Source organism: Felis catus, chromosome D1 (assembly GCF_018350175.1).
Source record: "Felis catus isolate Fca126 chromosome D1, F.catus_Fca126_mat1.0, whole genome shotgun sequence".
Taxonomy (NCBI): Eukaryota; Metazoa; Chordata; class Mammalia; order Carnivora; family Felidae; genus Felis; species Felis catus.
The window spans coordinates 73585645-73607051 of NC_058377.1; the positions used below are offsets into that span (position 1 = coordinate 73585645).

The 21407-nt window shown below is 49.6% G+C and overlaps 1 protein-coding gene across 5 annotated transcripts in view; it reads right to left on the minus strand.

The window, feature by feature from the left end:
• Nucleotides 1-21407, minus strand: part of USH1C (USH1 protein network component harmonin) — a 47893-nt gene that overhangs the window by 14518 nt on the left and 11968 nt on the right. For 4 of the 5 annotated variants that reach the window (XM_023239628.2, XM_023239625.2, XM_023239626.2 and 1 more), the window contains exons 5-15: nt 19051-19159; nt 18911-18935; nt 18648-18705; nt 18228-18322; nt 16553-16637; nt 15322-15381; nt 15097-15153; nt 14642-14784; nt 13534-13599; nt 13063-13187; nt 9922-9995 (exon numbers count right to left, since the gene is read on the minus strand). In XM_023239628.2, coding sequence (XP_023095396.1) covers nt 9922-9995; nt 13063-13187; nt 13534-13599; nt 14642-14784; nt 15097-15153; nt 15322-15381; nt 16553-16637; nt 18228-18322; nt 18648-18705; nt 18911-18935; nt 19051-19159 — 897 coding nt within the window. Of the gene's footprint in view, nt 1-2292; nt 2776-3302; nt 3420-4756; nt 4910-8813; nt 8864-9921; nt 9996-13062; nt 13188-13533; nt 13600-14641; nt 14785-15096; nt 15154-15321; nt 15382-16552; nt 16638-18227; nt 18323-18647; nt 18706-18910; nt 18936-19050; nt 19160-21407 lie in introns of all 5 variants that reach the window. The other variant, XM_023239629.2, reaches the window with a different exon arrangement.

Consider the following 21407-nt stretch of genomic DNA (forward strand, 5'->3'; position numbering starts at 1 on the left):
AAAGCTGGATCCTGTTTTGAATCTTGACTCCGACTCAAAAGTTTGCAGAGTTTACCTCCAATCTCGTGTTTGCAGCTACACCCAAATTTTCTTGTATCCTGATCTGTCACTGATCATAGTTAATGTCTACTGAGCACCTACCACGTGCCTGCCATTCTCCTAAGTATTAACTTCGAATGAGTTCATGTATTAATCCATTTGATCCTCATAACAGGTAGGTGCCATTAGCATTCCCATTTTAGGGACGAGGACACCCAGGCTCAGACAGATGAAGTAATGCATGACCAGAGTCACCAGCTAGTGGCAGAGTCAGGATTCAAACCCAGGGTGGTTCCTCCTTACCATCTTTACGTTCCCTGTACCTTCGATGCCCTTCCTCCCACCCTCCATGTATTGCCATCCTCCAAAGCTCAGCTCATTAAGCCCTTTACTCTGCAAAGGTGCCTTCAACCTTCTGTTAGAATGCATCCTTCCCAGAGCACAAGTCCTGCGTTGAGATCTGGTGTCTCAAACCTGATCTGGAAGTGCGCTTTCTGTTGGAAAACTTCACCTTCCCTGGTAGGTTCATCATCATTCCTGCTTTGTTCTCTAAGTAGAGGGGCAGCTGGGCATGACATGTCTATTGGGTAAATACAGGACCTTTTCATTGGTGTTCCTTAGCTTTCTCTAAATTCGTACTCAAGGCCAGCTCAAAAACCAAAAATAAAAACCCTGTGAACACATGGAAAATGGTAACTGGTCCTGCCTCTTTTTACCTGTTTTGCTCATAAGCCATATTGGTCTGATTGATGGGAATATCTAACACCTGTGTCTGGCCCAAATAAAGGTAGCTGCTGACAAAACAAAAACAAAAACAAAAACAAAAACAAAAACAAAACAAAAACCTGTGCCATTTTATAGCTGGCCAGACAGTGGCTCATCCTTCAGATGGCAAAGTCTTAGAGAGCACAGGTATGCCAACTTCCTCTGTGTCTCCTTCAGCACTGCTCCCCTCTGCCCCTCACATAGAGACACAAAGCTTGTGCTCAATCCATGCTTGTAGAATCGAATCTGTTGAGGAAAAGCTGCTGCCCATCTTGATAGGGGGCACTCACAAGAAGGATATGGCCCTCTGTGCCAGGCTAACTCAGCCCCCAGTGAACCTGCTCCTGGCTGGGCTCTGGGACAAGACCTCCCTGGAACAGATAGACTTCTCTCTGTCAGAACTGCAGGGCTCAGGACCCATCAGAGGTCCAGAGGGAGTCCCCTGCCAGAAGCTGCAGCCTTTTTGGCATCTGGCACTTTCTTCATTCCCACCTTCCTCCAAGCTTTCCCAAATGCTCTGAAAAGCTCATTCTGTTTTTCATGCTGGGACTCAAATCCATGCAGGGCAGGTTAATAAAAACCACTGATGAGGTACTACTGACTGTCCTCTCTCTAAGCTCCTACCCTTAGCTGATATGAGCCGCTTTAGCTCTGATTCAAGCCTGGCCCCATGGCCACTGGAGCAGAGGAATATTTTGTTTGTCTCTCCATGGGATCGAACCTCCATATCTTCCTTGGGGATTACCTCTTCCAAAATAGTCTTTGGATTAAGAACAATTAATAAGAAATATGTCTTTTTGAGAAAGCTCACTGTTCAGCCTCCTGACATCCAAGAAAAAAAAAATCCCTAGTCTGTATATAGTAAATCTGGAGATTTCTAGGAACTCTCTGTCTTCATTTTTTTTTTTTTTCTGGAGCTGGAAGTTGGCCAGAAATTTCTGGGTATTATACTTCAAGCCAATGTAGTTGGCTAACTCCATAGAAAATGGCTTTGTAATGTCCTAACACTGCACTGGACAGTGTTATCATTTCATTTACAAGATCTTAATACTGCTCTACTACTTATCTTCCCCTCGTTTCCCCCTGTTAACCTGGGGATTCATTTCCCATATTCAAGATTTTCTGAGCTTATATCAAAAAGTGACCGGCCGTGACTGAGCTCTGGCTATTCATTAACACAGTACTATATTGAACCTTACCAGCCCATACCAGCCAAGAGGAGCCAAGAGAAACCAACAGACATAAATACACTGTTGCTCATCACAAGTACCACAGGCAATTCACCATACTGTATAGTACTTCAACATTAGCAGAAACCAAACACATGCAGGATGACCACAACAGGCAGGTTGGGAGCTCATTCTTCGAAAATGGGGTGGGGTGATGTTTCTTCCCATCTCCGCTCACAAGAGCAGTGGAGGATGTGGGAAACAGCAGCCCTGCCACTCTTCCTGCCTCCCAGCATAGCATGCAGAACAGGCGCAGTACCTTTGGGGTGGGTGGGAAGCTCCGTTCAGGGACAGGGGAATTAGTGGGCTTCCCACTGTGGTTCTTTGCTTCCCAGTCCTCTGTTGGATTTCCTGTGTCCCCAGCACGGAAGGGGTGGTTGCCCAGTGCCTCTTCCAGTGCCGAGGGTAGCGGGCGGGTAGGAGTCAGGTCTTGGGTGGGGATAGATGGTGGGGGAGGGATGGGAATGGGGGGTGGAGTGCGTTGGACCCAGGGTGAAGAAGAGGCACTCACACGGCCTGATGAGGGAAGGACAGGGGGCGCGGGGATCTTGGGGGATGGGTTGGAGGGTGGGGGGTGGGGCATCACAGGCAAGGCCGAGGTAGTCTTGGGGGGATAGTAGAACATGTCCAAGGGGATGTCATCCAGGTCAGTGGTGTGGAGGTGCAGCCCGCCTGCGAAGCGTCTCAGGGGTGGGACCAGGGGAGACACAGAAGGCGGGGGAGGCGGGGGCCCCGTGGTCATCTAGGGGAGGGTTGCAAGGAAGTTCTGTAATTGAGCAGTGCTCCACTTCGTAAAACACTTGAGTATAATGCTTTCCTGTTTCTCTTGCTGCTGGAAATCCACCACCCTCCAACCAGAATCATGGGGTTGTCACTTCTCTGTCACCTGGGTGCTCAGGTGAGCCCAAACCAAGTGGCTAGGAAGGAGTGTCCAAATGTAGGACAGTCCCAAGTTATCTCATATGTGTGACAAGTAAGGTGCCCATACAGTTTATCTAACCTGGAACAACTCAATAGTGAAAGGGGCACCCTTGCTCCAGAACAACATGCGTGAGACCATCTCAGATAGGGTTAGGACTTGCTGGCCACTCAGGAGATAAGCCCAGAAATGTAGAGATGTCCCCCTCCTCCAGAGAGCAAGGCAGAGGGGGCTGGTAGGGGTGGCCCTGGACAGTGAACCTGATGTGGCCATCTTGCTTCCCATTGTCCCCAGGGTGGGTCCTTCTGAAGTCAGCAGGAGGGTCTATGTGGAAAGAAGGGCTCTGTTACCTCTGAAATCTCATTATCAGCAGAGGAAATCTGCTCAAGGCGTGTCTGACAGAGCCTTTCCACCCAATACTGAATCTTTTCCGATTCCTCAAGGTCTTCCCGCTCTGTCTCGGACACCTAGGACCCAAAGCCAGTGCAAAAAGGAGAGGCACACTTGAGTCACACGTGCGTGGCGCACTCAAATCAGCAGCATAGAAGCACTTCTTTAAAGAGTACTGTTGGGTGTGTCCACTATCCAGCAAAAGACCCTGGCTTATTCCATCTGGCCCCAGAAGAGGTGGAGATAGAAGGGAGAGGATGCTGGAGTGTGAAGCTGACTAATGGCACTTAGCAAAATCAGAGGAGGGACTTGTGCTTTGGAACTAGTTGGGATAAGGCTCCCAGGGTCCCCATGAACTCTGGGATCTAGGGATTCTCTAAAAATGGCCCTTTTGTAGGCTCCTGGCACATGCCAAAATTTTAACTTTACTCTTTTTCCCCTTCCAGGCTACTTTGTTCCAGAAGAACAAGTTGGATTTTATTTTTAATTTTGTTGCTTACTCGCTCCTAATGCCAGACCTAATGCACTTCACATTTTCCAGCATTACTCTGATTTTGTAATCTAATCAGCTTGGCATTCTGATTCATGGAAGCATTAAAGAGAAGCAGAACCAGTAACCTCTGCAATAGCTAGGGAGTTAAAGTCACCCAACTCATCTAGGAAATAGGAATTACTCATGTTGGACGACTGCTTTTGTCATATCTTGAAGGGGACAGCTTTAGATACACGTCCAGGTTGAAGAGATCTAGCTTAGGATACATCTTATGTTGATGGAAGCAGCCTGACTCACTGCCTGATCAATTGGGGAATAGCCTCAGACACCTCACCTGCACAACAGGGTTAGCCTCTGACCCATACTCTCAGAGCGAATGCAGGTGGGGGAAATTTCGTCTTGGACTCATAACCTGGGGAGAGAGGCTGGACAGACGCAGACCTGATGACAAGTGGGTGGAAGGCTAATTTCAGTTCTATAATCTAGGCAGAGGGGTTAGCCTTGGGGTCATACCCTGAGTGCAGAGAAAGACCTCATATTCACACATAGGGTGGACAGGTCTGGCCTTGGACTCATACTCTGGTGGGGCTGGGATGGAGGGGACAGACTCAAACCTCTAGCAAGGTATGTGAAGGGTGAACCTAAGTGTGACAATCTGGGCAGAGAGGCTAGCCTCAGACCCATACTTTAGCAAGGAGTCTAGTCTCCATGCCAAACATACACCTAAGCCAGAAGGTGGTCTCCATGACCCTGGGCAGGTGGGATGATCACACATTCTAGACTGAGCAGAAGGGCAGGGCTCACTCCATCCTTGGACTCCACTGGGGGAACACAACTCCAGCTGATTCCCTGGGAGCATGGTGGGGAACAACCAAATTATGTTCTGGGGATGCTCACCTAGCCTGTGAGCCAGACACATACCTCCTGGGCCAGCCGGTTGATTTTCAGTTGTTTTTCCTTTTCCAGCATTTCCTCTTTCTCTTTGTAAAGCTTTTGCTCAAACTCTAGTTCCTTCTTATTCTTTCTCAACTCTTGCAGGCTGTCATACTTGGCTTTCTTCTTATCCTTTCCTTTCTGAGCAGATGTGGTATTGTTTACATGGCAAGGGTTAAAAGGCAGTGTAGACACTGGCACAGCACAGCAAACAGGGCACTCAGCCCACAGACAACACCAGAAGTGAGCCCCTCCCCCTGCTCTGCCCATCTGCACTGGGCACTGGACCTCAGATTTAGGACAGGTCTACCCACTGTGCTACCTACCCACTGTGGAGTGGGAGACACATTCCTTTTTCCAGCCAGAAGAACTGGCTTACTAGCTCACTAAGTAGCTGTGTGATCTTGGCCAAGTTCCTTAACCTCTCTGGGCCTGATTCACCTCATCTTCAAAATAGAAGAAATTCCTGCCTATAGGCTTGCCCTCAGAGCCAATAAAATAACATCTATAAAAGAGCCTTATAAAATGAAAGTGCTGTATAAATAGAATACATTGTATTTGTGTCCTAGTATCTGAGCACACGCCTTCTCCATCATCTGGAAAGAGAGGTGTCTCATGTTCAGACAACAGAGATGCATCCTGGGAGATTCTACAAAAAATCTGGGAGAGCTGACGAGTCTCATTTGCAGAGATCCTCTGTCCTAAGCTTCAGGAGGTAGGAGCCAGCCTCAGACCTGGGAGCCCAGAGCCAGGGACATCAGATTTTGCTCTGATGCTTAACTTCAGACCATTGAATCCTGTAAGTCCACCATTCCCTCTGAACTAGACCCGTGAACTGAGGATTAGCCAAAAACCATACGAGTAGGAGATGGGAGTGGGGGAAGAGAATAGCCTAACTGCTTTGTACTGACTGTCAGAGTTCAACAGGATTAGGGAAAGGAGATGCAAGGCAAACAAACTCCTTATTTTTCCTGTTGGAATTGGACCTACAGAACCTGCTTTCCTGCCTGCTTCTCCCATGGGGTTGCAGGAAAGCCAAGGGGTAAGGGAGGAAGAAAACTACAATGTATGGACTGCCTATGTGCTAAGGAATTTATGTTCATAGGTAAATCTACTTATCCTCATAGGTAGATATTATCCCCATTCTCTTGATGAAGGAACCAAGACTCAGAGAGGTGAAGTCCCTTGCCCAATATCAAACATCCACTAAGTGGTGGTGCCAGGGTTTGGACCTGAGTCTTCTAGGTCCAACACATTTTCTACTGTGCCCAGATGAGCTGGCAGCAACAGGAGTATGGCAGGAGGGAGTGTCAGCCCCATCACACACAGCACAGAGGACAGAGTTAGCACTCAGAAGAGGTGGCAGCAGAGAGAGTCAACATTCTGGGGAATTGATGTGGGGAGGAGGAAATCTGCCTGTTCACTGAGCTCATCCCCACCCCTAACTAGCATTCCCTGGGGGCTTCTCTCAGAATTCCCAAATCATCCCAGCACATAAGGGCAGGAATGAGGAACTGAGTTTTTCATTACCGGATACGAAACTTTATCCACAGCTGGAGAAGCCTGGGGGTGTAGTTATGGACCTATTACTGAGTCATCCTGCCTCCCCTCCTAAAGACAATCCCTACTTCCATGCACAGGTAATGCTCTTTGGAGATGGTCCCCCATGTCAAGGATAGAGGCCCGCCACCAGCACAGTCTATGAACTACTTGAGAAAAGTAGTAGCAATGACTCTCATTGCTTCAGAGTCCTGCTTGTTTCCTTACCCACCATGTTCACTAGACTCTTGGCTCAGATGATAGATGAACCCTGCCATCATGTTATAGATCAGACAGCAATTACCCCGAGAGGAGCCAATAACATTCTGCCTAATGGCAGCTTGCTAGGATATGGGTATGGCCTCTCACAGGGACCACCAATGATAGGAATGGCCATTCTGTTGGCTTAAAAACCAAACCAAATCAAACCAAACCAAAAAACCCTCAAACTACCAGTGCTAACATTTTAGAGCCAGGTATCCTGGATGGGACAGGCAGATGTGGCAGTCTCTGTCCTCTTTCCAAGAAAGCAGCACCTGTTTAGTGATGCAGAAGGTTAAACTGTCCCGTAGCATCGTCTACTGACCTCATACTAGCGCCCTCCATACAGGTTACTCAGTTGCGTGTGAATCTACCTCACCTGCTGGACAGTGGGCTCCTGCCATAGGGCTGGTTTGCAGGATTTACTCAAGCATCCTAGTAAAAGGCTTAGTCAGAACCATGAATCCTGCAGGCTGACACAGACTTTGTGGGGCCACAGGCCTGGGGACCTTGAGCCTCAGAGGGACTTACTCCCAGGTTAGGAATAACAAACATCGAATCTTTGTCTTTTCAAATAAGGGAAATTGTGCACACTGATGATCATGGCTATACATAGCCAAGTGTATTACCCGGGGACTTGGTGTTCTAGCTGCTGGGAGACAATGCATGTCACATGGCTCTAGAGGAAGCGACAATGGGTTTTCAGAGCCAGCATGAGAGATGTGATTCTGTTGTCCTTTTAGCTGTCAGTTAAATTCATGGCAAATGGTCCCTCCCAGTTTGGACTGAGAGGAAAGGCAGACAGGATGGATGTGCTCTTGCTTCTTACCTAAAAGCCATCTTTCTCTCTTTTGGAAATGAAATGAAAAAAATACCAGCTATTCAGTTATACTGAACTAATGAATAGGTGAAAACAGGGCTCCTTCTTACCAATAGCAATGTCCAAGTGACATGATTTCCTATGGGAGGTATGTGTGTGAAGATGTTAGTTCTCTTACATTTACCTGGTTTTTAGTGCCTGGAAGAGATTTTACCTATCCATAAAGGTATAGGTATTTTTTCCAGTATAATCGTGTGTGTGTGTGTGTGTGTGTGCGCGCGCGCGCTGTCCTCTGTAGGTGAGTTCTAGTAGAGATAGTGTGTAGAGCATTCAGAATCTAACCCCAATGAGATAGCCTAAGCCACAGAGTTGGGCTGTAGGATGAAAAAAGACAGTCTTATGAGACTGAGTCCTTTCTGAGACCAAGGCAGTGTGGAAAGGAATCCCCCGTGGTGCCCTGTCCTAAGTTTATTCAATATCATACAAATCATGATCTGTGTTCCTAGGTCAAGATGCTAACACCTGTCAGGAATAATATTGCTGTCTATTATCTTAACAGTATCGTGTTGGAAGAAGGGAGCAGACGTTTCTGGGACATCGGATATTCCCATTTTACAGGCAGGGAGAAGCTACCTACCTGTCATCACGGTCACCCAGCTGCCACCGTTTTGGTTTCTGGGGGACTGACATCCTGCCAGAAAGACCCCGCCGAGTGATAACAACTAAATTAGTTCACCCAGATTTATGCTGATGCCTGATTTCCAAATGCCAAGTCATCTCATATGTCCAATCTACAGATATTAACAGTGGCGTTTTCATAATCAAATGCCAAAGTGATTTAGGAAGAAAAAGGATGAGAGTCTTATGGGGCCTGGAGATACAGTAATAAGATTTAGAGAGAAAATTCAAGGCCCCAGAGACCAGAAAAATGCATTATCTTGGCACACGTAGCGATATTTCTAGGAGAGAGTTATGATTGGTGTGGCTCTTAGTCTCAACTCGAGGCAGAAAATCCCTGCCTGGCAGCGAGTCTGTGTCTGGTGCAGCTGGTCTCATAACGTGTGTTGTGTATACCCAACCTGATATTTCACTCTGTCTGACTATGGCTTCTGGTATTGACAGAGGAACAAAGAAGCTGCCATGGCCCTGTCCCTGCCCTGTGCCTCCGGGGCTGATGCTGACCGAGATGGTGCCAGATGGTACTCAGGCGGGTCTCACCCCATGAACACTTTCCCCCCACAATGCTCCTGTGGCAGCGCCCTGCCTTTTGACGTCAGCCTGATAGACGCAGACAGGTCAGCCCTTGTAGTGAACAGGCCGGGTTACACTGTTTAGAGTTGACAGACAAAGAAACAATGCTCGTAAAGGCCAAACCCCACAGCAAACTCAGCAGCAAACGGCACAGCACTCAGTCTCGCGCCCTACCTTCCGGATGGTTGGGAATTTGCCATCGTAACGATAAAACCACCCAAAGGCTATAACACAGAGAACAAAGAGATGAGATGCTGTTTGGCTCAGCCAGAGCGTCCACAGACAGCAGCCAGGGGCTGGGATTTCAAGGACATGTGGCTGTGAGATGAAGAGCAGACCCAATAGCAAAACCGCACCCTCGGTCTGACTCTCCACTCACCTGGCTTCACCTGGGTTACAGAGCAGGCCCCAGGCTGCCAGAGAACGGCCCTGATTCCCTGGGGCCCCGTCAACTGCTTCTCCCCAGGACACTGGCTTCAGGAGTCAGTGCCAGAAAATCAGAGACAGCCCTTGTTGGGGGATGAGCTTTTCCAAATCACAGCTGCAGTCTGCTAACACTGAAAGAGAACGAGGCCTCTCCTGACTGACGTCTGGTCCCTCCATCCAAGAAATGGCTCAAGACAAAAGATAGCCTGGGTTTATGCCTCAAATTGCTATCACTCAGAACAAAACTGTCTTATAGTACAGACCACGTCCTCTGCTTTCAATGTTGAGAGAGAAGGCAATGACAGGGGTCAGCTCTGAGAAAGGCAGCTCAGGCAGCTGTGGGCAGGTCTGCCCCGACAAGCATACCCCGCCCCGGCCCCAGACCAGATCATCAGGGCACCAGCCCCCTGCTTCCCCCAGGCAACAGTATGACCAGGAAACATCTCAAACCTAAAGCTCCCTGCACCAGCAGTGATCCATTAAATAATTACCCACCCTGACCAGCCTGAGTTCTAGAACAGGATCTTGAAAGCCTCCTGCCTGACCTTGGGGATATCTAGGGAGTCCTTAGGGAGATCCCAGAGCAGCAGAGGAAGAACCTGGGCTTGGGCAGCACTGAACCAGTGGTTCAGTTGTTTAGGTGTGTATCAGCAGACATTTCAGCCAGGTTGGGAGTCCTGTCCTCAGGCTTTGTGTGCAGTGCTTGGACTAAGCTGGGATTGCAGGAGCTTCGCACACTCCAGTGGTCCCTGCCGCGTGATGGCCCCTTAGAGCTGGGTGTCTGCAGGGCTAGCAGGAGGCGGTGGGCAAGGCAAGCAGAGCAGCAAGGCCAGGCAGTGAAGCGGGGGCTGCAAACCTGCTCTCCCTGCTCCTCCATGCCTCCATCCGGGTCATCTGCTGGCTCAAGCTGAGGTTCCACTCCCTGATCAGCTACCCAGGAAAAGAGGAGGAAGCTGGTGAACCAAGAGGGACTTGGGAGACCAAGAGGCCAGAGGTGCTTCCCAGGAGCCTAATGACCTATGCCCGGCCTCCTCTATGGGAACTTGTGAGGTCAGGGGTGGGAACAGGGCTCAGGAGCTCAGAGCAAAACTGTCTTGCTCCGGGATCGTGCATGCAGTGCTTTCAACCTTGGTAGCTTTAGTTTCTCTGTCTGTAAAATGGGCTAACAACGGGGGGACCTCTGACCTGACAGTCAAGTGAGAAACTTTGTGCAGGGCATTCAGTTGAAACTTGGGAAGTGAGGCACAGAATATGGGAATATCTGAGTATTACACATGTCTGGTACCAAGGGTTTACAATGGCAGAACAGACCTTCCTGGCTGCTTCTTACCACTTTGGGAACTCTGGGTCCCTGGGGGATGTCAGAGCTATGTGGGCAGGTTGATCCTGAGGAGGTGAGGAGATTTCAAAGGGTAAAGGGGAGACATGTGGTTAGGGAGACATGAATGTTGACATCATGTGGAGAATAGCAAATCATCCATTCCAGTGGTTTCCAATCTGGACTTTGGCCTCCCTGGGACTGTTGAAGGGAGTGGATGAGTCTGCTGTGACCTGCCTATTAATATTTCAAATATTAATTACAAGAACTTCCCCATTCCTCTATGAAAAGGCTGTAAGTTAAATTCCTTAGCTTTTGGCTCAATTTATGTTAATTAAATAGTGGAACATTGATGCTTTCTTGCAAATAATGACTACATAATAAAACAATAGGAAAACAACTGATTGCTTCATAGTTTGATAGGAAAAACCTCAACTTCTAAACCATGGGGTCCATTGGGGGTGGAAGCTAATTGCTGGGGTCCTAATGGAGAGAAAATCCTAGAAATATCCTGTTTAAACCTCTTCATCTCCCAAGGCTCCTTCCGGCTCTGGGATGCTTAATAACCCCCCTCCTCATTGCTTTGGCTAAAGAAAGCTCTTCTGGGGGACTCTCTGACAATCTGTCCTGGCTCAGAAGAATGTTGGGGTTCTGCTGGGTCAGCCACAGGGAGGCAGGCAGCGCCCCTAGGACAGGTGGTGGTGAGAGAAGCAGTCAGGCCCACCACATCATTAGGATGAGTGGCTTTCTTTTTCAGGCAAGAGATGCTCCACACTCTTTCCTGTCTGTTCAAAAATGTGCAGTCCATCCCTCACAGGCACAAACACCTGAGTCAGATATAACCTGTTGGCTAACTGGGCCCCAGAGCTGAAGAGTCACCAGGGAGGAGCCGGCTTGTCCCGGTTGTGCTGGCCCAACACAACAGAGACCGCTCCAGCTTCCCAGGAATGGGGAGGGAGGCAGGAATTGAGCTCGCTCAGAGGCCTTCCTGCATTTTCTGACTGATTTCCCAAGGAGAATGAAATTGCCAGTGCACGCGGACATGGACAGAGGCAGCAGCTGCCCCAGCTCAGGCAGGCAGGCTCAGGCCATCCATCCCATGTTTCGCACATTCCCTTAGAAAAAATTTGTATCTTAAAGCAAAGGGAAAGCTCTTGCTCCTTTCATTCAAGAAGCTTGATTTGGTTTAAAAGCACTAAATAAATAGCTAGCCAGAGAAAGTGTTTTTATTTTTCGTAGTTCCTGAGAGAATGTGTTTGCTCTAAAGCCAAGGCCCGGTTTCTAGAAAGGTACTAAATTGACTAGGATTACTTTCACGAGAAGCAATTAAAATCGATTTCTCTCCTTCTGAAGCTCCTATTTCACTCATAAGAGCAAATTAGCTCCCTGTCTCAAACACAGATTATTCACCAGGAATTTAGCTCTGGCCACATCCTTAACTAATACCAAATGTCAGGGGGGAGGCTGATGAGAGCTTGCTTTGTCCTTCAGAGAGGACCCTGGGATGACACCATCCCCTGCTGCCAGGAAGGAATGTGCTGGGAGATGTTTGTTCTGCACCAGGCAGGAGTGAGACGGAACCATCCAGGTGCCTGCCCAACCTCTTTGTTGACCCAAGTGGCCTGTGTTGACAAGATGATGCCACTCTAGGGCCCAATATGATCCAAAGTTGGGGCCAGGTTGTCTAGACCATCACAAGATCCCAAATGGCTGTGACAGAGCAGACATGGGGAATCTTGGTTCTTGGGTGTAGACTCACCCCATATCTAGAGGTTCCCAGGTCAGCTGAGCACAATCAGCTGCAGCAGAACTGGCCCTATGTCATGTAAAGTGACAATAAGGCCCAATGTGGAATCCGGACTCGTTGATTGCCATGGCCCCCAGCTACCTTGCTTGGCTTCCTACCACCAGCCCCCTGGAGAAGCACTGCGAGTGAGCCACTACTTTGCCCTGGTGGTGTGGGCACCTGGTAGTAGGCGTTGTGAGCAGGTGGACAGGGGAGCAGGTGGTGGAGGCCTGGCCTGAAATTGGAATTGAGAACCCAGGGCAGATGAAGAAAGGAGGTGCAAAGGGCAGAGGGAGCTGAGGCCCCAGGATGGCCGCAGTTTGGGCCTAGGAGTGGTCTCAGTCCTCTCCCTGACTCCATCCTTGAAGGGGTGTGACCATACCCCAGGCACAGGGGTGCAGGTGGCAGGGGCACTTCAGGTAAGGTCTTCCCACAGTCACCCATCAGCCTCGGATCACCCAAATCCTCTCCATCATGAGCATTTCCCCTCTTTCTTGCTGCTGTTGCACCCAGCTCTGATTCAGAACCAGGTGGGATGTGGACGTACTACCCAGCAAAGCAAGAAGATGATCCAATGAACAACTCGCTTTTGACAGAGCTCTCCATTCCCTGGTCAGCAGCCCAAGGGCACAAGGAGAGGCCCTCCTGCCTGAGTCTGTGTTGTGGGGGAGAGTCTGGCAACAGGCCCCTGGGGACAAAGGGGCAGAGATCCTGCCCACCCCCATGCCCCGGCACATGGCTGCCCCTCCATGAAAGAAATACAGCCCAGGGAGCTGTGAGCTCTTCACCTGGGGAGGTGGTGGTGATTGGAGGGAGACTAGTGTCTCTGTCAAGATACTCCCCAACCCCCAGGCCCCAGAAGGAAGTTCCCTCCCCCGGTACATGATACATACACTTAGGCTTGCGAAGGGGTATTGGGTGCACCTCAGCGGTGATGGTTTTAGATGAGAGCAGCTGTTCCTTTGAGCCCCAGTCTTCTTCCCACTGCTTCTTAAACTTCTCCTCCTCTTCCACAATCCTGAAATAAGATCCCCCTGCCTGTGACTGGGGTCAGGACTTTTACAGGCCCACCCTCTGCCTATTGGGAAACCCTAACCAGCCTGGGGAGAGGCTGCATGGCTCTAGCTGTGATGAAGAAAACAAAGTTCCTGGCACTTGTATTCGACATCGAGTGTCAATGCCACCCTGGGGATTACAGGACTATGCTCTAGTTACCTTAACGTGATGGGCTTTACTAGAATTATGGAATGGCTACCAGGAGACAAGAAGGCCAGGCAAAGTGGGCCTGGAGGGGGTCTCTGGCTGGCCACAGTCCCAAGAGCACACTCACGTCTGCACGCAGACATGTGGACCCAAGCACTCACTGTTCCATCTCCTTCCGGTATCTTTCATTCTCCTCTGCTGCCTTCTGGGCAATTTCTTTTTTTCTCCTGAAACACAAATTCAGATTGGCATGCTAGAGTCTATGCAAGAGAAGTTCTCTCTTCCTTGTAGCTAATTCCTAATTTGAGAAAGGTTTAAAATCTTTCTTATGGGCTCCCTTCCAAGGATGCCTGGACCAGATTTGGATGCTGGGGAAGCGGGTCCAAGAAAATCTGGGCCTCATGCTCTTGTGTGGTTTTGCCTGGCACTGCTGAGCAGAGATTCTGTGTTGCCAGGGATGGGAGGCGGATGGACGCAGGCCACACTCTATGTGTCTACCTTCAAACACTTAGATAAAGTGACTGACAGTAGGCAGGGCCTTGCTGGAGTCAGGTCCTCTGGGAGGAGGGCCCCAGGCAACATGTAGCCGGGGCCACTGGCCAAGGCCAGGGCAATGGGCAGAGGTACCACCAGGGCTGATTCTCCAGGCTAATTCTGTGATGGGGAAGAGGGAAAGATCCTGTCCACCTTCCTTTTCCAAATTGTTTTTACACTCCTAGAATGTATCTGGATTTGGATTTTGACAGTAGCTTTTTATTTGTGAATTGCTCACCACATTTATTGTCTCAGTCCATCATCTCAACCAACCTTAGGATGGGTAAGCCTTATTACCACAGACAGGTGTGAATCCCAGCTTGGCCACATGTGACTTTGTTCACAAGTGGCTTAACCTCCCTGAGCTAAGACCTCCCAGCCTCCTCACCTGTAAAATGGGTCAATACCATCTATCTTCCAGAGCTATTGTGGGAATTAAATTAAGCAAGACATAAACAAGGTCCTGATTCAATGCCGGCCACATGACTGATACTCAACAAACATTAGCTACTGCTGGTAGCATCCTCATTTTCCATACTTCTGGGTTTTGGAAGTCAAGGGCTCTCCTCAACTAGAATGGGAGAGCTTGGTGGTCTGGAGGCAAGGGATGGATACACTGACCACCACTGAACCCATCTGGTCTGAGGACAGGCCTCAGGGGGTCAGGATGAAGCTGGCCCAGGACACGGTGGGCAGGGAGGAGAGGGAGGGGGCACCCTGGCTGGCCACACTCACTGTCGTTCCATCTCCTGCTGCTCCTGGAGGATCTTGTTGGACTCCATTGCCAGCCGCTTCTGCATGAGAAGCTCCTGCCGCTGTAGCTCGCGCTGCCGTGCCTCCTCCAGCCGCTCCCGGTCTGTCAGGAACAGCTCTCGGCCCTCAGGGGAGTGAAAAGAGACCTTTTGCTCAGTCTCCCAGGGAACCCGGCCAGCCACTGCCACAGCCCTGGGGACCAAGATGCAGGTTGTCCTCTTATCAGCATGGCGCCCCGTGTCAGGCACTGTGGCTCCTATTGTCTCTGAGCAAGCTTCTCCCCACTAGGCAGAGATCTCTCCCTCTGCTCTGTCAGAGCTTCAGAAAAGGAGACCCTCTGGCCCTTCCCAGGAGTGTGTGCCAGAGATCAGGGGTATGAATGGCCGGGGTTGGAAGTCAGGGGTTATGGGGGCCCTACCAGGTCATTCTGGACTTACAGCTCCAGCTACAATGGAGATGGTCAGGCTGCGGCTACTCTTCAGCACGTTGACGGCCTGGGGGGACAAGAAGACAGACCTTGTCTGAAGCCTGACAGCCCAGAGCAGTCAAGGCCTCTAGACATCACAGAAGGTCTCAGACCCCATGGCAGGGTTGGGGGGCGGGGCATGGGAAGTGAAGGGCAGACATGATAACGGCCAGCAGGTGGAGACCCCGCATCTCACCTCCTTGTGGTCCAGGTTGGAGAAGTCGATGCCGTTGACTTCGACAATCTGGTCCCCTGTCTGGAGGAGAAATGGAGAGGGTTCAGTGTGTCTCCACTATCTGTAAACCTACTCGGCTGCAGGAAGGGCTTCCCCCGGGGGCCAGAGTCACATATTGGGTCTTCCAGTGGCTGCACCTCAGCTCTTCCTCATGAATAGAGCAGTTAGAAAGCTCTAATGGTATCCTCCCAGGGTGCCTACACTTTATATTTCCTTTATCGGCTGTCAAATATTATCCCATTAGAGGTTCATTCCTTTGGCTTAATTTGTATTTGCTTTAAAAACTCAGTTTGTAGACATAGGAGCCTTGGGTTTCTCATATAGCAGAGGCCTTATTGAGCCATAATAATATTTTGTGTAATAGCTAGCACTCATCAATCCCTTACTATGTGCCAGGCACAGTTGGAAGCATATGTACTAATTCATTTAATCCACACAATGACCCTAGAAGGAAGACTATTGCCCCCATTTTTCAGGAGAGGAAACCGAAGTGCAGAAAAAGGAAGTAACTTGTCAAAAGTAGAGATTAAGAGTTCTGGGGGCACCTGGGTGGCTCAGTTGGTTAAGCATCTGACTCTTGATTTTCGCTCAGGTCGTGATCTCATGGTTCACGAGTCTGAGCCCCGCGTCGGGCTCTGCACTGACACTACGAAGCCTGCTTGAGATTCTCTGTCTCCCTCTCTCTCTGCCCCACCCATGCTTGTGTGTGCATGCGCTCTCTCTCTCAAAAATAAATAAATACACTTAAAAAAAAAAAAGAGTTCTGGCTCTGGCACCAGACTACCTAGGTTTGAATCCCAGCCCTATTACACTAGGTACATGATCTTAGAAAAATCATACACTTTCTCCAGGTCTCAGTTTCTCCATCTGTAAAATGACAGTACCTAATTCTCAGAGTTCTTATACATTTTAAAGGGCTTAGAAGAAAGTCCTACCCTGTAAACACTCAATGAATGTCAATTCTTTACTATTACTACATCCCCAAGGTCAAGACCAAAGGCTCTCAGAGCCAGAGAAGACTGTAGAAAGGTGAAACGTGAAGCCTTCACTTGGCGGATGGGGAGGAATCATCAGCCAGCGGCTGTTGGGAGAGGGCTGTGTGGAAAGGCCTGCACCTCCATCACTAACATGATGACCAGGGTCATCGTCTGACCCTGTACCCCTCTGGGGCATCCCAGTGTCGGTCACTCACCTCCAGCCCCACCTCAGCAGACAGGGAACCAGGCTTCACGTTGCTGATAAAGATGCCAGGTTTCTGGATGGGCCCACTGGAAATGCTGTGGGAGAGATGGGAAATATGGGTGAGGCTCTGCTCATCCCTGGCAGTGCTGCTCATTCTCAACGTCCTGATCCCTCTGCCTGTGTGTCCCGTACGCTGGCCCCTCAGGATCCAGGTCACCCATGAGGCTCAGTACCCATGGGGCTCCGTCGTTTACCTGTCCAGCCTCATTTCCCTGCGGCAACAGCCACAAAAAAAAACTATTTGTAATTTCCCGCTACCCACCCCCTCACCCAATATATGGCATATGCTGTTTCTTCTTTCTTTCCATTCCTTAAGATTCAAATGCTATCTCCTCTACAAGGTTTTCACCAAACTCCTTATTCTATCCCAAGCCTAAAATAGTTGCTCCCTCCTCAGCGCTCCTAAGATACCTACACCAAGGATGGCATTCGTACTGTTATTTTCCCCTCTCACATCTGTGGCAGACATCACGAACTGATCATAGCACTCTTTTCCACCAAACCTGGATTTGGTGCCTTAGAGGTCTTTTCAAAACACAGCTGGCCCTTGAACAACATGACTTTGAACTGCATGGGCCCACTTGTATGTGGATTTCTCATAGTACAACCCTGTAAATGCATTTTCTCTTCCTTATGGTTTTCTTAACAATAGTTTCTTTCCCCTAGCTTACTTTGTCGTAATAATACAGTATATAGTATATAAACACAAACTACGGGTTAAGCAACTGTTTATGTTATCGGTAAGGCTTCCAGTCAACAGTAGGTTATTAGTAGTTAAATTTGGGGGGACTCAAAACGGGGTCAGCTATAGGACTCCAGGCAGCCACCACTAATTGATGAAAAATAGCACAGGACAGGAGACCTATTTGCCATCTCTGATGCAGAAAGGAGCTTCATTAGGGCCCTTGCAACTCCACACTGTAAGTATTTAGTGGTTGGGAAGGAGGGACTTTTTAGCACCTATGCTTGGCAGAAAAGCATTGAATAAATGTGAATGAGTAGAAACAATATGAAAAAGTTAAATAATAATAGCTAATGTTTACCAACTGCTTACTACCTACTAGGCACTAAGCTGGTACTTTATCTCTACATCTCATTCTTGCTCACAACAGCTGGTATGGGGGATCATCATTCCCAGTTTATAGAGGGGGAAACTAGGCTCAGACTGGTTAAGTGACCAGTACAAGGTTCTATAGCTCACAGGTGGAGAGCAGGGGCTGGAACCTAGATCTATAAGTGTAGCACCTGTGTGTGTAATAAGACCACCTCAGGTGGCCTGATGCCTGTTTGCAATTCCCTGGCTGCCACTTAAGGAACCCCACAAGGTAATAAATGACAAGGGAACTGTAACAGAGATGGCCAGCTAGACGGGCCCCTTTTGCAGTGACTCAAGAGCCCACCAATGGAACATGGCTCTGCCTGTGGGCCTCAGTTTCCTCATCTATAAAATGGGCCTGTCAGAGCTGTCCCTCTGGCTGTATAGGGCTGTTGTGAAGCCCAGAGAGGAAATCAGACACTGAGAAGTGTCATCTCCTCAGAAGCAGCAGTGAGAAAGGGGAGAAGTGTTAGGGGTCTCCTGGGGTCTACTGGCCATGAGAGAGCCCCAGGGCATGACTGACACCCACCTGCAGCCAAGGCCCCGGGATCCTACCAGACTGATGAAGACCTTCTTCTCCTTGTTTTCCCGACTGCCGGGGAAGCCCAGGCTGCTCCGCCCACCCTGGAGGAAGGATGGGATAAGGGTCACTGGGTGTCCACATGTGTGCAAGTGGTCTCTTGATTTCATAAAGTCCTTTAGAGCAAGTACTGCTGTCTTCATATAAGACGGCTTGCCATTATGTTCCTAGGGGGTATGTCTGCCCCAGCTGGGCCTGGCTGGATGCCCTGGGGGCCTCAGGGACGTTCTGGATGTCTCTGGATGTCTTGGGAGCCTGTCTAAAGCCCCTGAAGGCACATCTCTGGGGCAAGTCCTCCCTTTGGGACCTGCTGCCCCTCCTTGAAGACAACCCTCTCCAGACCCCATCACAGGTGGTCCTGGCCCTTACCTCAGATTCTGACACAAACTGATCCACATACTGCCATTTGAGGGGTTCATCAGGAGAGCTAGTAGGACGGGGATGTAAAAGGGCAGTCATTAGAGAGAGATGTTTGAGGAACCAGGCTCCAAATCCAGATCTGCCCATCTGGAGCCTCCAGCCACTTCTGGCCCAGGAGCAGTACTGGTTTGGTGGAAGCCAGACCCCAATGCCTATCCCAGGACCCTGAGCCCACAGGGAAGAGTCTGTCTGCAGAGGAAGGTCCTGCTCACCTCTTCACGGGAATCAGGCCGATGTCTGTGGGAGAATGGCATAGGGGTTAGGACGGTGCCCCAGGAGCTAGGGACCCCACCGCCTATCCCACCCTACCCCACCCCTCCATCAGTACCCCTGGTCGTCTGGCCTCACTCACGTCTCACTTTGATGGACACAGTCTTCTTGGTGCGGATGAGGTTGATGACTTCCTCATGGGTGCAGGAGGAGATGGAATATCCATTGATCCGGACGATCTCATCCCCTACCTTGGCCGCAGACAGAGGGAATGAGCACCAGGTTGAGAAGGCAGCTGGGCAGGCTTGCCACTAGATGCTCTGGGCCTGCTCTCCGGGAAAGGGGACGATGACGTGCCTTCCCTCAGAAGAAACCTCGGTATGTACCCTAGTACCTTGTTATAACCAACCCACTCTCCATTAGCTTGAGGGGTCCCAGGATAGTGACATTTCTAAGCAGTCTTTCTGATGCATTTTACAGATGGGGGAACCTACATGGAGTGGGTGTGAGAGGCACAGAGAATGGGTAGCAGAGCTGGGACTAGAACTCAGGACCCCATATCCTCCCTCCAGGGTCCCTTTTCGCCACTGGGTCACCATCAGGTTCTATAACGCGTGCAAAGGGCAACCTTCACCTAGATTCAGGCAGTTCTTCCTTGACCTTTGTCCCACCCCGCCCACAGAGTAGGTTCTCCTGTCTTTGTTAATCACTATAACACCATAACGGAGTTGGGGTGGGGAACTTCCATGATTCCTGACCCAAGTTCACATCACTGACACACACACACAATATCTTTCTTTCCACTCTATGGAAGCTTAATGGGCATTTTAACTCTGCCACAGCTCTGACCTCTGAATTCCCACTTGGAGTAAGCAAAGAAGAGTGAATAAACACAAGGCTTTGGCATCAGATGTCCCGGATTCAAACTCCTGCTTCCTTTTTGTTTTTTTTCTGCTTCCATTATCATTATTATTATTTTTTTAAGTAGGCTTCATGCCCAGTGCGGACCCCGATTCAGGGCTTGAACTCACGACCCTGAGATCAAGACCTGAGCTGAGATCAAGAGTGGGATACTTAATCCACTGAGCCACCCAGGTGCCCCCCAACCCCCCCCCCCCTTCTTCTATTCTTATTAGCTGCACAACCTTGGGTAAGTCTCCCTCTCTCTCTCTTTTTAAATATTTTTTTTAATATTTTTATTACTCAAAGAAAATCTTCATTTTTTTATTTAGCTTTCTGACTCTATGTTTGCGCTTTCAACACTTTCACGACGATTTTCTCCTCTTTAATAAGGAAAGCACGCTTGATCCTGTCATGAACACACTTAGCACACACGGAACCACCATAGGCCCTGCTGACATGTTTTTCCACTTCAGGCAACCTCGAAGAACTATAGGCGTCACAGCACGAGCTCCTTGAAGCTGGCCTGGGCACATGCCACATGTGGAGTCTGGTGCCTTCCCAACCTTCTTGGTCTAAAAGTAAATGATTCTATTGCCGGAGGTTCGGGACAGCTTAGTTTCATCAGAGGCTGTTTTGTAGGACAGCTACGATGGTATGTCAAACACTAGACCATTCGGAATGCCCGTGAACATTGTCCTCGGAAGAGGAAACAGGACCTTGGGCAAGTCTCTTGAACTTTCTGAACCTTGGTTCTTCTCATCTGTAAAATGGGGAGATGCCCAGGCAGCTGTGAGAATTAAGTAAGCGGGTCCATGTAAAGCCAGCCAGCACCTGGCACACTGGACAGTAATCAATCAATGGTCACAATTGTTACCACTAGTTGGGCCTGAGCCCTAAATATTCTTGCCCTGTTCGCAGGACTTTGGGCCTCATTTGATTGGGAGAGACAGGGGCTCACAGGCCTGCAGGGACAGCCTTTGGATACAGATCTGTGGTGAGCTCATCCCCTGCTAGACCACTGCTGTGGGCGCCTCTAAGCACTTTGGCTCTGGGGGTCAGTCCTGAAGCTCCTCACTTAACAACTGCGGGGCTGGAGGCACCTCAGTGACTTAGTCGGTTAAACGCCCAACTTTGGCTCAGGCCATGATCTCATGGTTCGTGGGTTCAAAGCCCTGTTGTCAGGCTCTGTGCTGACAGCTCAGAGCCTGGAGCCTGCTTCAGATTCTATATCTCCCTCTCTCTGCTCATCCCCTGTCTCTCCCTCTCAAAAATAAATAAACGTTTAAAAAAAAAATAACTGTGGGGCTGGAAGGACCCTTAGAGATCACATGAAATCAAGGCCCAGGGAGGTGATGTTTTGTCTAAGGTCACACAGCCATTAGCTGCAAAACACGGACTGGATCCTGGATGCCCCTTTCTAGCCTGAGGCCAGCACAAGTCAGCTGACAGCTTAACTCACACCACATGTGCTGTCCCTTTGGGGACTTGTTGGTACATGTGGGAGACACAGTTGACTCTGTGGGGTCTGGGAGCTGGGCGGGCCCACAGCCTGTGAGGGGTTCGCTAGGCCAACTTCCACCCTCTACAACATCATTA